The sequence below is a fragment of the Podarcis bocagei genome (assembly GCF_964188305.1).
Source record: "Podarcis bocagei genome assembly, chromosome: 2".
In the NCBI taxonomy this organism is placed as follows: domain Eukaryota; kingdom Metazoa; phylum Chordata; class Lepidosauria; order Squamata; family Lacertidae; genus Podarcis; species Podarcis bocagei.
The window spans coordinates 844,896-861,890 of record NC_138126.1 but is presented as its reverse complement, the minus strand read 5'-3'; the positions used below and the strand labels follow the sequence as shown (position 1 = coordinate 861,890).

Below are 16,995 nucleotides of genomic sequence, written 5' to 3'. Positions count from 1 at the left end.
GGTAATCAGACTGGTAGGGCTCACAACGCTTGGTTGACTGGGTACCCCTTTATAGATGCATGCGTTGCTGTTGTTGCTTTTTTGCTTTTTCCTTTTTTGGGGGGGTGTCTGGGATAGAGAAGGGGAAAAAAAGAGGGGTTGATTAGGATTGGTATGTCTAGGGGTTTGGTATGCTTAGTACAGGGACGTATAGTAAAGAGGAGAAGGGGCTTCTAGTTGCCTGGCAACTTCCTTAGTGGGTTTTAGAGAGCTCTAGCTATCCGGTTCCTTGCGTTCCCTTTCCTATTTCCTTATTTCCTATTTCCTTATTTCCTTATTTCCTATAACCTGGGGTCTCTTTCCACTCTGCCGGTCCTGCCCAATTCCTCATGGGCTATCCCTCCTGGCAACCTCCTACCTATCGTCACATCTCAGGAAAAGGGGCCCTACTGGATGCCCGCGCCATGCGGTGCCAGATCGGGTGGTCCCTGGATAGAATTTCGAACTGAAAATCCCCCTTGCTTTTGGAAGCGGGCTCACGCACGGTTACGTGGCACCGACCAGTGCGGCTGGGATTGGGATAGAAAGCCAGACCCCTTCCTGCCCCCTCCGTAAGGGCGCTCGGGAAGTTCGGAAAGAGAGCTCCAACCCCTTGCTTTCAACTGGGATGCCCGTTGCGGAAAGTCGGCTGTCTTTCCAAGCCGGGTCTCACCGTCTTACTTTCGGACTCCCAATTGGTGCGGCTGGCTGGAGATTTTAAGGAAAAGAGATAGAGCTCAGAACCCCCCTTTCGGGTTGAGCAGTGGTCCACGGTCTCTCTCACTAACCGGACCAAGAGAAAGGCAAGAAGGAGCGATAGAGAGGAGGGCAGAGAATTCAGTTGCCAGGAGATTCCACCCCCTTCCCACCAGTGCACTGGATTTTCCTTTTTCCTTATACTCACGCGTCTTCTATGATGATCCCGGGATCGATGAATAAGCCGGCTGGATCCCTCTTTTGCTCCCCGGCTGAACTCCTAGGGCTTTCGATTACCGCCCGGAAGATGGCTGGGGGTCCAAAAGGATCTTCCCAGGCAAAATGGCCCGGAGCCGGCTGAAGATTTCGGGGCCCCCAGTCAGCAGCTCGGGAGAACCACAAGCCCCACGTTGGGCAGCCAACTGTTACGGCTAAAATCTGGGTGCGGGGTTACTCTGCCACCCAGCTCATCGGACTAAGTCCGTGGGTCCCTGTGGAAGAAAATGAGCTCAGCCGGACGCAGGAGCAAACTGCAGAAGGTCCAAGTTTATTGCGCAACAGGTTCAAGGCGAGATTGAACCCAGAGAAAGGGGTGACATGAACTTTTGAAATTTCCCTCCATATCCCAGAATACAGTGCATGAAACGTCACGAATACATTATGGGAAGGTTGGGTTTCACAAGTTACATCATGAATATACTTTACACGTCATGAATACATTATGAAAAGGTGGGATTACATTAATTAGCATTTTCGGATGAGGGAGGGGGGATATGCGGAGCGGGAAATATACATAGATACACATTTATTGAGTACCGGTGGTGGCAAGACAATGGGTCAGAGATATGCATCGTCTGCCACCTAATATTGCCTAGAGGGAAGGTTTGGTGAATTAAGAAGTTCCTGCGTACGTGACCTGCCGCTTTGGGGATTATGGAAGTAGGGATAGCATCATGGAGTCCACGGGGAACTGAGTTGAATGACACTGAGAGCGAAGAAATCGGAGTTACGGTTGATTTTATATCAATTTCTAAAGATTTCAATGATTTCAAACCCATTCTGTACTATAGGGCAAAAGCAGAAACAGAATGGATACATTGTAACAGGAGGTCCCTGGTTTCGGATCCATTGTTCTCGCCGTGGGGGGCCGTCAGCAGCTTGTCAGGGGTGAAATGAAGTGTGCTTCTGCAGGGCGAATGCATGGCTGTGATTGGCTAAAGCGGGGCCATAGGAATAAGCGGGGCCTCGGATGTTCCTAGAAGGAAGGGGGAAAGGAGCCCCCCCCTTCCATTCCGTATCAAATCCAAACATTATATAATGCTTTCCTAACAATATGATTTTTAAAAACTTTTTGAGCTTTTACCTTGTCATACCATATATATGCATGCCATCCGAAAACATTATTAAACCCTTCCAAATCTAAAATGTCTGTATTCTCAAGAAGTAGACAGTTGGATCTCTACAGTCTTTAATCCTGTAGGCAGTCCCTTCTATATCCAGATCATGTTTCTTCTTCCCGCAGAATCCTTTGAATCAGAAGAACATGTTTACTCTTGTTCTAATGGGGGTCTGAATCTCCAAGCATCTGGGTTGGCAAACTAAGGCCTGTGGGCCGGATCAGGCGCAATTGCCTTCTAGATCTGGCCTGCGGACGGTCCGGGAATCGCCGCGTGGATTGCCAGCACGCACGTTCTTTCCCTCTCCCTCACCCGGCGGCGCTTTTCTCCTCAGGGACGAGCAATCTTGTCCCACACCGGGTGCCATCAATGGGGGGAGTCGGCTCACCCGCCTGCCTGCCTCAGAAGGGTGGCGATGGGAAGGGGGTGTGACGCTGGCTGCCGGCTGTGGCTGCGTTTTCCTCTTGCTCCTCCTCCCTCTCTCTCAGTCCGCCCTTCCTTCCTTTTCTGTGCCCCTTCTCCATGCCGCTTCCTCACGCGCTTTCTTCGTCACCCCCTCCCTCCTTCATTCCTCCCATGGCGTTCAGGCGGTTTGTTGCAGCGTCCGCAGCTGCCGCTTGCGGGTTGGGAAGCAGCAGCAGGTGGTGAGTAAAAGCTCCAGGAACGCCCCGGTTCCCCTGCCTCCGTCCGCGGCTCCGCCGGGGCTGCTGCTTCTGTCTTCTCCGGCCAACGCAGCCTCCTGCCCTGCCCTGGCACCTGGCTGGAGAAGCCCAACGGGGGCTATTGGGACGACAACTGGGACAGGTAAAGCCAAACATCTTCAGGCCTCTTTGCGGGCGGGCCAAAATCGCTCATTTCCCCCCAAAATATAGTCCGGCCCCCAACAAGGTCTGAGGGACAGTGGACTGGCCCCCTGCTGAAAAAGTCTGCTGACCCCTGATCTAGTAGATCCATTGTTGTAACCATATCAAAAAAGTATTTGGTATTTTGCCTTCTTTTGAGACACTTTCCCTCAGTGTTCTGTCATAGTCCTGTGATCCTACTAAATTCACCCGTAATTATTATATTTCTGTCATAAACCTCAGACATACTTTCCTCCAATAGTTGGAAGAAATCTCATGCAAAAAGTGGCTCTGAATCGGAAAGTCCCAGTCCCAAATCTTAATCCTGCCACCCTAAGATATTATAAGCAGGCCCCACATTCCTCTTTCCATCTGCAATAGGGAGGTTAGAACAACACTTAATATCCTGCAGGGATCATAAGACCCACAATTGCTTTTCATTCACAAACGCTGTGTGAAATATCACTAGTGAACAGAATAATTTAAACAAATAAACCAACAACAGTATTAAAATTGCAGGGAGAGAGAGAAAAACTGGATTTGAAATGACCAAACTACAAGATGAGAAGTCTCCCTCCTAAATGAGGGAAGGGGGAGGCATGGGGGGGGGCTTTTGAAGTCTCCCTGCTGGCAAGGGAATCCCAGAGCAAGGGCGCCTCTCTCTGTCTGGAGTCCCTCCCTGCCTCATCTCCAGCAGGAAGGGAGGATTTCCAGACTGGGACCCTTCCCTCTTAGGGGGGGGAGGTGCTGGGGCCTGGGCAGCTGGATGGATGGATGGACATCAGCCTGCAGAAATGCTCCCCCCCCTTCCTCTCCCAGGACTGTGGTGGTCTTGCATGTGAGTGACAAGGCCGCACTCAAGGACACCTCTCCATCCAGGGGGGGGGGGCTGGTGTTTGCAGCTGGGCTGGGCTGTCAGGGGGCGAAGCCCTTGCTCTGCATGCAGAAGGACCCCGGCGGAGGGCTTGGCCTGCAGAAGGAGGCCCAGAAGGAGACCCTCCCCCCCCGGCCTCCACTGGCCCAGTTGGGGGGGGCGGGGGCCGGGTCCCCATGGAGCCCCCAGAGCAGGAGGCCAGAGGCAGCGCCGCCCCCTCGCCTTCCCCTCCGGACACAGGGAGGGGCTGCTCTTGGAGACGTGGCTCTAGGGACACGCGCGTCGGGAAAGGCGCCGGAAGTGGCGCCGCCAAACGCGCCGGAAGTGGTCAGACAGGGAAAGGAGGAGGAGGAGGGGCGTCGCTGAAGAGCCCCCTCCCCCCGCCGCCCCCCCCGCCCTTTCTATTGCAGACAAGGAGAGCGGACTAATCCGGAGCCAGGGAGGCGGAGGACCAAGAGGTAAAGAGGGAGAGAAGGGGGGGGACAAGGGGGGAGGACAAAGAGACCCCCCCGCAAGGAGAGCGCCCTCCCTGGGGCCCGTCGACAGGGGCCCCGATCCAGGCCCCGACCCAGGGGGGGGGGAAGGGGGGACCCCAGACCTGCAAGGTCTCCTGGGCAGCAGCAGCAGCAGCCCCGCCAGACTCCCCTTCCTCCTTCCTGGGGGGCCGAGAGAGGCTCAGCTGCCCTGGCGGGAAGGGGAAGGAGGACCCCAAGCAGGGCTGGGGGTGGGGCTGAGGCCCCCCATTCTCCCTGGGGTCGCCTGGCTGGGGAAAGGGAGAGAGGGAGTCCAGGGAAGGGTTAATGGAAAAGGGGGAGGAGCCTCGACAGAGACCCCGCCCCTTCCATCACCACTTATTCCCCAGTCTCCCTGCTGGCAGTCCCAGATCATCATTGCCATACAGGATTGTCCTGAATTCCACCATTTGCTAGCCAAGCCCAAACCCAAAAGTCCCGCTGAGATGATGATTGATAATATTCTCATTTATCCATTTTAGACCCCTAAGTAGTAGCAATTGCAAGGACATTGTGCTGCTCTCCTCTGCACAGTTCCACCCCTATTTCAGACCTTGTGGCTGATTTAAATGTTTAGCTGCTGATAACATGGCAACGTTTAGCAGGTGATATTGTGAGGTTTAGCTGGTAATAAACCACAAGTGTTATTGTGAGTTTTGGTAATGATAACATTACGATCTTTATCTGCTAATAGCCCTGCAATATTTAGCAGGTGATATTGGAGGTTTAGCTGGTAACAAACCACAAGTGATATTGTGAGTTTTGGTAATGATAACATTACATTCTTTATCTGCTAATAGCCCTGCAATATTTAGCAGGTGACATTGTGAGGTTTAGCTGCTACTAACATTACAGCGTTTAGCTGGTAAGTTATCGCAATGTTGAAAAGCAGGTGTTGCCTAGCCCTTGCACACATTGTGATTCGTAATATATTGCCAGCTCAGTATTAGGAAACAGTTATCACGATGTAAACTTCAAGCCAGTCTTGGGCAATATACCAATTTATCGCCCAGCTCTAATCATGACCTATATTTCTGACCCAGTGTAGCATTGCTGATTTTACCAGTTTGTCCCCAGGAATCCCTGGGGTCGTGGGGCGCCTGGCTGGGTCCCTTTTGGCTGGGGAAACGGAGAGAGGGAGTCCATGGAAGGGTTAAAGGAAGGGAGAGGAGCCTCATCAGAGACCCCTCCCCTTCCAGCACCACTGACCCCCACCCCCATCACCCAGCCTCCCTGCTGAGGGTGTTGGCTGTCCCAGATCATCTGTATTCACTACGACTTATCTCCATACTTTGGATTGTCCTGAATACCACCAATTATAGCCTAGCCCAAACCCAAAAGTCCTGCTAGGATGCATCTTGGCTTGCCTGCTGATGAAACTGAGTGTGTGATGATTGATGATATTTTCATTTATCCATTTTAGAACCCTAAGTCGTAGCAGCTGCCAGGACATTGTCCTGTTCGCCTCTGTATACTTCCAGCCTTATTTCAGACGTCGTGGTAGATTGCAATCAGGGTGAATTTGATATAAATCAAATTGATTTCAATCACAATTTACAATAAATCACTAGTCAGTATGATTCTATTTAAATCAAAAATTTCTGATTTGGTTACACTATTAGAAATACATAGACAGATAATTATGAAATCATTCTGAGGTTTAATAAGTTAACTGTATATATTTGGACAACATTTCTGCTGTAATTTATTGGAAGGAGAAAAACAATCATTTCCTTAATAACAACTTAAGCAATTTATTTAAGTAAAACAATAATATTATAGCATGTTGGTAAACATTTTTTTTTTTAAACAACCAAGCAGGCTGAGTTTTAGCACACATGAAAAACTCGGAACTTGTGGATTTCACCACCTCCACTACCAGCCACCCCTTTGGATTGGCTTCTGCATCCAGGTGCCTATTCTGTACAGTTAAGTGTTAGTGTGGCTGTTGGAACCCAGTGGGATTGGGAAGAGGTTGCCAGCCCTGAAGAGCCTTCAGCACTTGCCTCAAGTCTGACTTGCACAATTATTACACAAAGACCCCAAGATGTGTGGAGTATTCTGCTCACAAGGTTGCACTTTCGTTTTTACTGCTTCACACTTAGCTACTTGTGCAGATCTCTTCCACTGCAAACAATCTGTTTATTGAACCTCTTAGAACTCAGCATTTAAGGGATTGATTCTGTATATAAATCTGCAAAGGAACAATGGGATTAAGGTTTCCCCTCAACTCTGTATATTTATTTTATAACATTTTTCCTGTGAAGAAAAGGCATGTTATCTCTGCAGATACACAAATTCACACTTTTGAGAATGGCAAAAACAAGCATCTGTGACAATATCTTTTCATTAGAAAAACTTCCCCAAATAATCTTACAGAATTCCCCCACCTCCCGCAGAAGCCGCACGCTCTTTAAAGAGCACGCCGCTCTTGGGGGCTTTTCCCTGAGGAGGGAGAAGGGACTGACTGGCTGCGTCAGTCCCTTCTCCCACCTCGTAAAAAAGCTCGCAGGAGCCGCACGCTCCTTAAAGGGTGCGCAGCTCCTGTGGGCTTTTGCGGGAGGTGGGGAATACTCCCAGAGCTTGTCAGGGCTGGCGGGGGAAGCCCGGGATGAAGGCTCGCTGCTGCCCTGCGGAGGCTTCGCGGGCTACCCCAGAAGCCAGAACAGCGAGAGAGAGCGCTGCGCAGTGCTCCCTCTAGCTGTTTTCGCTTCTGCCTTAGTGGCGCAACGCCTCCGCAGGGCACCGGGGAGCTCTGCTCAGCGCTCCCTTTAAATAATATTTTTTTTCTTGAATTCCCCCTCTAGAAACTAGGTGCGCCTTATGATCAGGTGTGCCTTATGGCGCGAAAAATACGGTAGGTAGGAGAAAATAACAGAGGCCAACCAGTGTATATGGCGAAGCAAAGCGGCTAGTAGCCTGATCTTTATTGCAACAGGGTCCCCCCCCCACCACAACCAGGAGGGAGGTGTGCAAGGCCTTAAATAGTCTTTTGAAATTGCCCACCCAAGACCACCACCCCCAAATATCATACAGAAGGAGACTGTCTACAGCAGGAATACCTCACAGGAGGCGGTCTACAGCAGAAAACCTGTCCCCAAGGATACCTGTTAATGGTCACTAACTGCATTACCTGGGCAGCCTGGCCATTCTTTTGTGATGGTAAATACTTTAGTTCCTGAATCCAGGTCACAGGCCCACCCTGTTCATCCCTCCTTAAGACAGTATTTGTAAACACAAAGACAATGAGAAGGCTTCCATTTGCCTCCTTTACTGCAGAGGAATATTTGAGTATATTTCTGAGCACAATTCAAAGTGTCGGTGCTGACCTTTCAAGCCCTAAACGGCCTCAGTCCTGTATACCTGAAGGAGCGTCTCCACTCCCATCGTTCAACCTGGACACAGATCCAGCGCCGAGGGCCTTCTGGCAGTTCCCTCATTGCAAAAAGTGAGGTTACAGGAAACCAGACAGAAGGCCTTCTGGGTAGTTGCGCTTGCCCTGTGGAACGCCCTCCCATCAGATGTCAAGGAATTAAGCAGCTATCCCATTTTTAAAAGACATCTGAAGGCAGCCCTGTTTAGAGAAGTTCTTAATATTTAATGCTGTATTGTTTTTAACACTCGGTTGGGAGCCGCCCAGAGTGGCTGGGGAAACTCAGCTATATGGGCAGGGTATAATTAATTATTATTATTATTATTATTATTATTATTATTATTATTATTATTAGTCTGTGGTGCTCAATGTTTAGGCATAGTAAATATTAGGATTTAATTAGAACTTGTGTGTTATAGCGGGGATATGTTATAAGATGGTCTCAGTGTATTTTAGAAAGGGAGTTATGTAAAGGGTTTTTTGTGTTTGATCCGTGTTTCTGTGTAAATACTGTGTGTCAAACTGAGAATGTCATCAGGAAGGTCTAGGAAAGGGTCACCTGCTTCTGAGCATCAGAAATGAGCATGGAAAGAGTTAATATCATTAACCTACCGGAATCGGCCCCCTCCCTTTGTAACAAGCAGCTGTAGTTCTTTTGGGATTTAATATCAGCTCATGAAAAGTTGGGCACACGACCCAGAAAGCTGCCTGGCTCCCTCCGTCTGAAGGCGGAGATATGCACCACACGCCATAGTCGAATTCGGCTGGACTTGCCATGGGAACGCAGAAGGGGCAATCAAGGAAGGGGGAGACGGCCAAAGAAACCTGCTCTCACACAAGTGCCCCCCCTGCCAATTCCGTAACATTAGCAAAGCCCAAGTTCAAACACCAGCCCCTATTTAAAAGAGGCCCCGTAATTTCGACACTGGACTGCCCTTTACGGTTGCCGTAAGTTACTCTTCCAAGTCCCAAAAGCGCGCAGCAACTCCGGTCTATTTTGCAGGGCTGTTGTAACGGGGACCCCCTACGCCACCGCCCAGGGCAGCCCAAAGTGACGTATAACCAATTGTTGTTGTTGTTGTTGTTGTTGTTGTTGTGTTCCATGGTGAGACTCCAAGGTCTTCTGTGCCATGTTTCCTGTGCAGTGGACGCTCAGGTTGCAAATGTGATCCGTGCGGGAGGCACATTCACAACCCACAGCGCCGCGTCTGCGCATTTGTGGGTTGCAATTTGGTGCTTCTGCACATGTGCAAAGCGTGATTTAGTGGTTCTGCACAAGCGCGAAACCTGGAAGTAACCTGTTCTGGTACTTGCAGGTTTGGCGCAGTGCATAAAATCGAAAACACACAACTCGAAGCATCTGTTAGCTTCTATTACACATTATATCCACATAAGTCAATAGAAAAAGTACAAAGAGATGATGTTCCCTTTGGGAGATTTGGTTTTGGCAACCGCAAAACAACATCCTTGAAATCAACACTTGCAATGCGGAAGCAAACGTACAAGATCCTGGTTTTTTCCTGAGATATGACACTTGTTTAGAGATTATTGTACACTAAGCGGGGCACTTTTATACGTATCAGTGCGTCCCATGTCTTAGTGTATCAAAGTGCCCCAACGGACATTTTCAGTGTCAACTAGCAATTGTTAATAAAACCACTGAACTTATTTGAAAATCACGTGTAATCCTGATTACTAAGTGGAATAACGTACCTTGGTATTTTTTAACTTGGTATTTTTAAATCTTAACTTAAATGACGTAAAAAAGTGTTGGAACACTTTTACATTTCACATAATTTTTTAGTTGGTTCTCTCGTCAAATGCCAACGGCTAAACTGGTGGGCAGCACTGTCGCAACTGTTCTACTCACACATGTAAAGACACATTTTGGTGATGTCGCAACACGAATACCATATCTCGATATTGAAATATTGTTGGTGTGTCAATGTGCCCCGCCTCCCCCATTCCGCATTTTCAGAGGAGGGGGAAGAAAGGGATGTCTGGCTCCTGTTACAAAGAGAACCAGTTGATATTCTAGAAAAAAGTGTGGCTAAGATTCCGAGTCACAATCGTGGCTGAGAAATACAGCCAGGGAATATGAAACTGATTTGAAGATTGATTTCTTCTTTACACATTATTGTTATTATTATTATTATATTACATTCAGGTGGACACACCACTGGTTTCATCTTCTTTCTATTCTTTCCCACAATTAGTGTTATTCACCTTTAATACTCACCTTTTTCAGTGTCACACATATTTTTATGTTGTGATCTTCAAATGAAGAGAAGTATAACAATTTAATAAATAATTCCCAGTTGGAGCAGAGCTAGAATATCCGGAAGCCCTTGGCCACCCAGGGCAAAGGAGGAAGAACAGCGAGAGAGGCCTGGACAGGGATTCTCCGCTAAGATAAGCCAGTGTCAGGAGGCGGGTGCGAGACCCGGCGGCATATAATTATTATAAATCATAATTGGGGTGGGTGTCTCAATCTGGCCTTCCCAGCAGTCAGGCTCCAGCTGCTTTTCTTCTGCATCTCCAGCTCTCTCCATTCAAGAATGCAAGGCTGAGAGATGGAGGTCCCACCCCAAGAACATTCTCCAACTGAGCACTCCTTCAACCGACCACAAGCACCAAGCCTTGTCACTAGACTTACCGTATTTTTTGCTCTATAACACGCACCTGACCGTAACACGCATGTAGTTTTTAGAGGAGGAAAACAAGAAAAAAATATTCTAAATGAAACAGCGGATGTATGATTTTTGTGGTTCATGCTGTGGCCACAGACATGTGATCTGACGGTGAATTTGGGGTAGCCTAGTGCAAAAACCCTGATGATCCATGTGGATCCGTGCTTTGTAACCACGTTTTAAGTGGGGAGGAAGGAAAAGCACTCAAGGGACAAGGAGCACGTGTGGGGTGTGTGGAGAAGGAGCTTTTCGGGAGCTGAGCGGGGAGGAGGGAGGGAAAGAGCACTGTTGCTTTAAAGGTATACTTAAGGTATTTGCCCTGTGCCTGGGGTTTTTGCCATTTAACAGTTTGCAGCCTGTTCCTTCTGCTCCTTGTTTTGAGGCAGAATAGATTTGAGCAAGTGAGGAGGACTTGGATTGCAGGGGATTCGCCATTAGCTGTGTAAAAGCGCTCCTTGCAGCCTTCTACTTTGTTTGTGTACGTGGCTACTGGTATCAGTGATAAGCAGCCACCAGCAGCAATAGAATGGAGCACAAAAAAGCGATAGCTGCACTAGGACCCAGACATTGCTCAAATCTATCCTGCCTGAAAACAGCTGAGATGCGGGGATTTGCCTAGTTTTCCCCTCTCCCTCATCCTGTGCCCTCCCTAGCCTTTTTTTTTACTTCCTGGTTTTCACTGCGCTCGTGGCTGAGAGCTCCAGGTTGGGTTTTTTTTGCTGCTGGTTGCTTAAATTTTATCCTTCCTGATCCAAGTCCTCCTGTCTCTCTGCAGCCTCATTGCTCCATTTAGAGAGTGTGTGGACCTTTGCTAGCTGAGGCTGCTGCATTGTTGGCTACTTTAAAAGTGCCTGCTGGCTTTGAGCCACCTGCCTCCTCCCAGCTCGCTATGGCTCCCGTCTGTCCCTCCTCGCGTGTAAGCGGCTGTTGCCCGCTTTGCTGCCATGGCTCTCCTTCCCTCCTCCATGGCTCCTCCGAGCCGTAGGTCGCTTTAAAGCAAGCAAAGCGAGAGCCTCGTAGAGCATGTAAGTGGCTCTCGCTTTGCTTACTTTCAGAGAGCCCCTCCTCCTGGCTGTAAAGCAAGCAAAGCGAGAGCCGTGCAAAGCCCTCAAGCGGCTCCCGCTTTGCTTGACTGACTCCGATCCACTGCATTCGCTCTGTAACACGCACAGGCATTTTCCCTTACTTTCTAGGAGCAAAAAAGTGTGTGTTTTGGAGTGAAAATTACGGTATATATGGGTCTCCCAAAATGGTCAGTATGGACGTTCTGAGGCCAAAGGGACTGTGCAGGTGATGAATAAAGATCTAGAGGTCGAAGGGGACAAAATGTGGTCCAAGGGGTGTAGGATTATAGTGCAGAGGATGAAGAACTTCATGATGAACTTAGGACCCTGATGAATAGTGGCCAGGTTCATGGAACATAGAGCAGCTCCCTTTCCTGTGAGAAACCACTTTTTATAAAACGTAAACCCCACAGTTCAACCGTATTCTAAGATAATGCTGCTTCATTAACAATAATTAAGGGCTATAAAAGGCTGATGATGCATGACCATTATTTTACATTATTTCATTTGCCTAAAAATTTGGAACATATGGAAGACAGGAGAGATTGTACAAGACGTTAAAATAAGAGCAGGTGCTAATTGATGTGTGTAATATTCCTTTGTTCTCTTCCTAGAAAACAAATAGGATTTTCTCCCTACCCCTCCCCATCGAAAGAAGACAAGGGAGAAGGCAATCAGAATTCTGGTGGGCCATGTGAAATGGGAATAACGAAGAAACCATTTAAATACATGGAGTGTGAAAACAGAGAACATAAACAATTTCAAAGTATGGAGTGTGGAAGGAGCCTCACTGACAGTGGAAACCTTAGAAAACACCAATGGAGTCACACAGGGGAGAAACCATTTAATTGCATGGAGTGTGGAAAGAGCTTCACTGAGAGTGGAGCACTTAGAAAACACCAACGGACTCATACAGGGGAGAAACCATTTAATTGCATGGAGTGTGGAAAGAGCTTCAGTCAGAGTGGCCACTTTAGAATTCATCAACGGATTCACACAGGGGAGAAACCATTTAAATGTATGGAGTGTGGAAAGAGCTTCAGTCAGAGTGGAGATCTTAGAATTCATCAACGGAGTCACACGGGGGAGAAACCATTTAAATGCATGGAGTGTGGAAAGAGCTTCACTACTAGCGGAAGCCTTAGAATTCATCAACGGAGGCACACAGGAGAGAAACCATTTAAATGCATGGAGTGTGGAAAGAGCTTCACTGAGAGTGGATGCCTGAATGCACATCATCAAACACACACAGGGGAGAAACCATTTCAATGCATGGAATGTGGAAAGAGCTTCACTGAGAGTGGAAAACTTAGAATTCATCAACGGACGCACACAGGAGAGAAACCATTTAAATGTATGGAGTGTGGAAAGAGCTTCAGTCAGAGTGGAAGCCTGAATGCACATCATCAAACACACACTGAGGTGAAATCATTTAAATGCATGGAATGTGGAAAGAGCTTCACTACTAGCGAAAACCTTAGAATTCATCAACGGAGTCACACAGGAGAGAAACCATTTAAATGCATGGAGTGTGGAAAGCGCTACAGTCGGAGGGCATGCCTGAATGCCCATCATCAAATTCACACTGGGGAGAAATCATTTAAATGCATGGAATGTGGAAAGAGCTTCACTACTAGCGGAAGCCTTAGAATTCATCAACGGACTCATACAGGGGAGAAACCATTTAAATGCATGGAGTGTGGAAAGAGCTTCAGTCAGAATGGATACCTTAGAATTCATCAACGGACTCACACAGGGGAGAAACCATTTAAATGCATGGAGTGTGGAAAGAGCTTCAGTCAGAGTGGAAAACTTAGAATTCATCAACGGAGGCACACAGGAGAGAAACCATTTAAATGCATGGAGTGTGGAAAGAGCTTCACTGAGAGTGGATGCCTGAATGCGCATCATCAAACACACACGGGAGAAACCATTTAAATGCATGGAATGTGGAAATAGCTTCACTGAGAGTGGAAAACTTAGAATTCATCAACGGAGGCACACAGGAGAGAAACCATTTAAATGCATGGAGTGTGGAAGGAGCTTCAGTCAGAGTGGACCCCTTAGAAGACACCAACAAACTCACTCGAGGAGAAGCAAATAAATGTATGGAGTGTGGAAAGAGCTTCAATAGAAGTGTAAACCTTAGCAACCACCAGCAAACTCAAAAAGGGAAAAGCACTTATATGGAGTGTCGATAGCGCTTCAGTCCTGATGTTCTTACAAAACATCAATGGACTCACAAGGAGGAGAAGCTTTAAGAGTTGAAACCCAACAATCTACCAAGAAACTGAAAAGGCAGAAATGGTTTGAATGGAAGGAGTGTGCAGGAAGTGCTTCTATTACTTTATATGTATATAATTTTACATGCACAGACCATTGGCTGGGTGAGGACCGCAGGGCCTGCTCCCTTCCAGGGCCTTTTCCAACTGGCCCAGGGGGCGTGGCCCAGGCCCTCTCTCCCAGCTATAAAGGGACTCCTGCTGCGGTGAGGCCTCGGACCATCGGCTGTGGGGAGGACTGCAGGGCCTGCTCCCTTCCAAGGCCTTTTCCAAAACAGTAATAGGCAAACTATCCCCAACCCCATCTCCACTAATTCCCCTTGCGTACCACCCATTATTCCCTCATGCAGCACAAAACCTCCAGATAAAAACCTGGCAAACCAAAGGCTTATATCGCCTAATAAACTTTGTCAACACAAGAAATACAAGACAAACTAGAAGACACCCAAATGCCCTGGTTAACACAACACCAATTACATGCCCTCTTAAACAATCCAGTAGTAAAATCAGCAGCAACTAGCCCCCTGACAACCTTTGAAAACCTCCTCCTAACAACAAAGGGAAACGGTAAAGGGATGGTATCTGCAATATACAAAATACGACTCCAAAATCCTACAAACTCCCTAGACAGAATCAAAAAACAATGGGAGGATGACATAGGCTATGAGTTTAACCCCACTCAATGGACCAGAATGTGCTCTAAATCCCAATTTAAATCCATATCAACGAAAAGAAAGGAACTCACTGAAGCTCACCTACATGTGGTACCTAACACCAAGAAAACTAGCGCTAATACGCCCAGGAACCTCACCAAAATGCTGGAGAGGGTGTACCTCCACAGGCACATACCTCCACGTGTGGTGGGAGTGCCCAAAATCCAACTATTCTAGACAACAGCCATACAAGAAATAAGTAAAATAACCAAACAAGTATTAGAAACCACCCCAGAACTGGCCTTACTAAACATCTTCCAAGACAATAATGGCCACTTACACCACAAATAACTCATAACAGCATACAAATCAATATGGCTAACCTGATTAAAAAACACCCACCCACCATACTCGCACACGAAAACAAAGTTCACCACAGCCAACCACAAACAAGCAACCGCACCCTAGGCCAACCCCAATTTCTCTCACCACCCAAAGGAACACAAGTGAGTAGCAAAGAGAACCCACACAAACTACGCTGATGCAAAACCCCACACATTAAGCAAATTAGAAACATTGCTTCCCAAGCCCACCCCCACCCCCCACTCACCATCCCCCCTCCACCTCTTCCTCCCCCCCTTTTCTTCCTAACGTAACCCTAATGTCTCAGCAAATGAAACTGACCAATGGAAAATGTAACTTGAAAAAAAGACATTGCACATACCTTTGTAAACCAAGAAAACTTTGATAATAATAGTAATAGTAAAAACAGCTCCTACCGTCAGAAAAATTTCCTGTGTGTCTAGTCAAAATCTCCTTCCCTGCAACTTGAAGCCACTGGTTCGAGTCCTGCCCTCGAGGGCAGGAGAAAACAAGCTTGCTCTCCCATCTTCCATGTGACAGCCCTTCCAATACTTGAAGATGGCTATCATATCTCCTCTCAGTCTCCTCTTTTCCAGGCTAAACATACCCAGCTCCTTCAACCATTCCTCATCAGGCTTAGTTTTCACAACCTTGATCATCTTGGTTGCCCTCCTCTGCCCACCTTCCAGCTTGTCAACGTCCTCCTTAAATTGTGGTGCCCAGAACTGGACACAGTATTCCAGGTGTGGTCTGACCAAGTCAGAAGAGAGTGGGACTATGACTTCCCTTGACCTAGATGTTGTATTTCTCTTGAAAAATAAAAGTATCTTGAGAGAGCTAGCATGATGTAGTAGTTAAGAGCGGTGGACTCATAATCTGGGGAACCGGGTTCGCGTCTCCGCTCCTCCACATGCAGCTGCTGGGTGACCTTGGGCCAGTCACGCTTCTCTGAAGTCTCTCAGCCCCACTCACCTCACAGAGTGTTTGTTGTGGGGGAGGAAGGGAAAGGAGAATGTTAGCCGCTTTGAGACTCCTTCAGGTAGTGATGAAGCGGGTTATCAAATCCAAACTCTTCTTCCTGGTTATGCCACTAAACAGCCCTTTTATTCCTGATGCCTCCAGAGATAATGTTTTATCTGAACACTTCACATAGCCAAGAATGAGGAGGCGTTGCGACACAATTTATTTATAAAATATAAACAATATATGAGAGTTTGAATATTAACGTGTATGTATAAGCTGCTGTGGCGTTTGCCCGTTCTTTTGGAAATGTCTGTAGAGGGGGAGAGAAAGGGTTAATAGGCAGACCAATAGGAAAGCTGGAGGTGGAGCCTACCTGTTTATAAAAGGGCTTAGCCCCAGGTTGCTTTTAGTGGGTTGGTTGGTTGGTTAAGGCAGTTGGGAAAGCGGTTGGCAGGCAGTTGGAAACAGAGAGACAGTTAGTGCAGTTGGTTCTTGTGTGAAGGGAGGTAGAAGAGTTAGGGACAGAATAAAATAAGACTAAGAAGGTAAAGAGTAACAGCGTTTTCAACGCCTCTCCTGGTATGCCCCACAGAGGAACCTACGGTCTGCAAACAAAAACATCCTGAAGGTCCCAGGCCTCAGAGAGGTTAGGTTGGCCTCAACTAGAGCCAGGGCCTTCTCGGCTGCGGATCAAATCAGGTGGAACGCTCTGTCACAAGAGACTAGGGCCCTGCGGGACCTGACATCTTTCCGCAGGGCCTGCAAGACAGAGTTGTTCCACCAGGCCTTTGGTCAGGGCCCAGCCTGACTCCCTCCTCTGGCAACCTGCACAGAAATTTGCTTAAAGGTTGCCATTAATTTGATTTTAATTAATTTTTATAATGAAATGTTTTAGAATGTTGGATTATTTGATTGTTTGATTGTTATTAGCCGCCCTGAGCCCGGCTTCGGCTGGGGAGGGTGGGATATAAATAAAATTTATTATTATTATTATTATTATTATTATTATTATTATTATTATTATTATTATTATTATTATTATTTGCACTTGCAATAAATTACAATCTTCATTGTTAACTACTTCTTCTTCTTCTTCTTCTTCTTCTTCTTCTTCTTCTTCATACAGCCTGGAATAGCATTTGCCTTTTTTGTTGTTGCACCACACGGTTGACGCTTGCGGTCCTCCAAGACCTCTAGATCCTTTTCATATGCAGTACTGGCAAGCCTGTTGTTCCTTATCTTATATTTGGGCAGCTAGTTGTTCCTGT

General features: G+C 47.4%; 1 protein-coding gene across 1 annotated transcript; it reads left to right on the top strand.

Moving 5' to 3' along the window:
• Positions 1–4,213: 4,213 nt before the first annotated feature.
• Positions 4,214–16,689, top strand: LOC308580916 (uncharacterized protein). The gene is made up of 2 exons (XM_081183215.1): positions 4,214–4,285; positions 12,081–16,689. Exon 2 carries the CDS (start codon positions 12,166–12,168, stop codon positions 13,402–13,404), a length of 1,239 nt encoding a protein of 412 aa, XP_081039341.1. The 5' UTR covers positions 4,214–4,285; positions 12,081–12,165; the 3' UTR covers positions 13,405–16,689.
• The last annotated feature ends 306 nt before the right edge of the window (positions 16,690–16,995 follow it).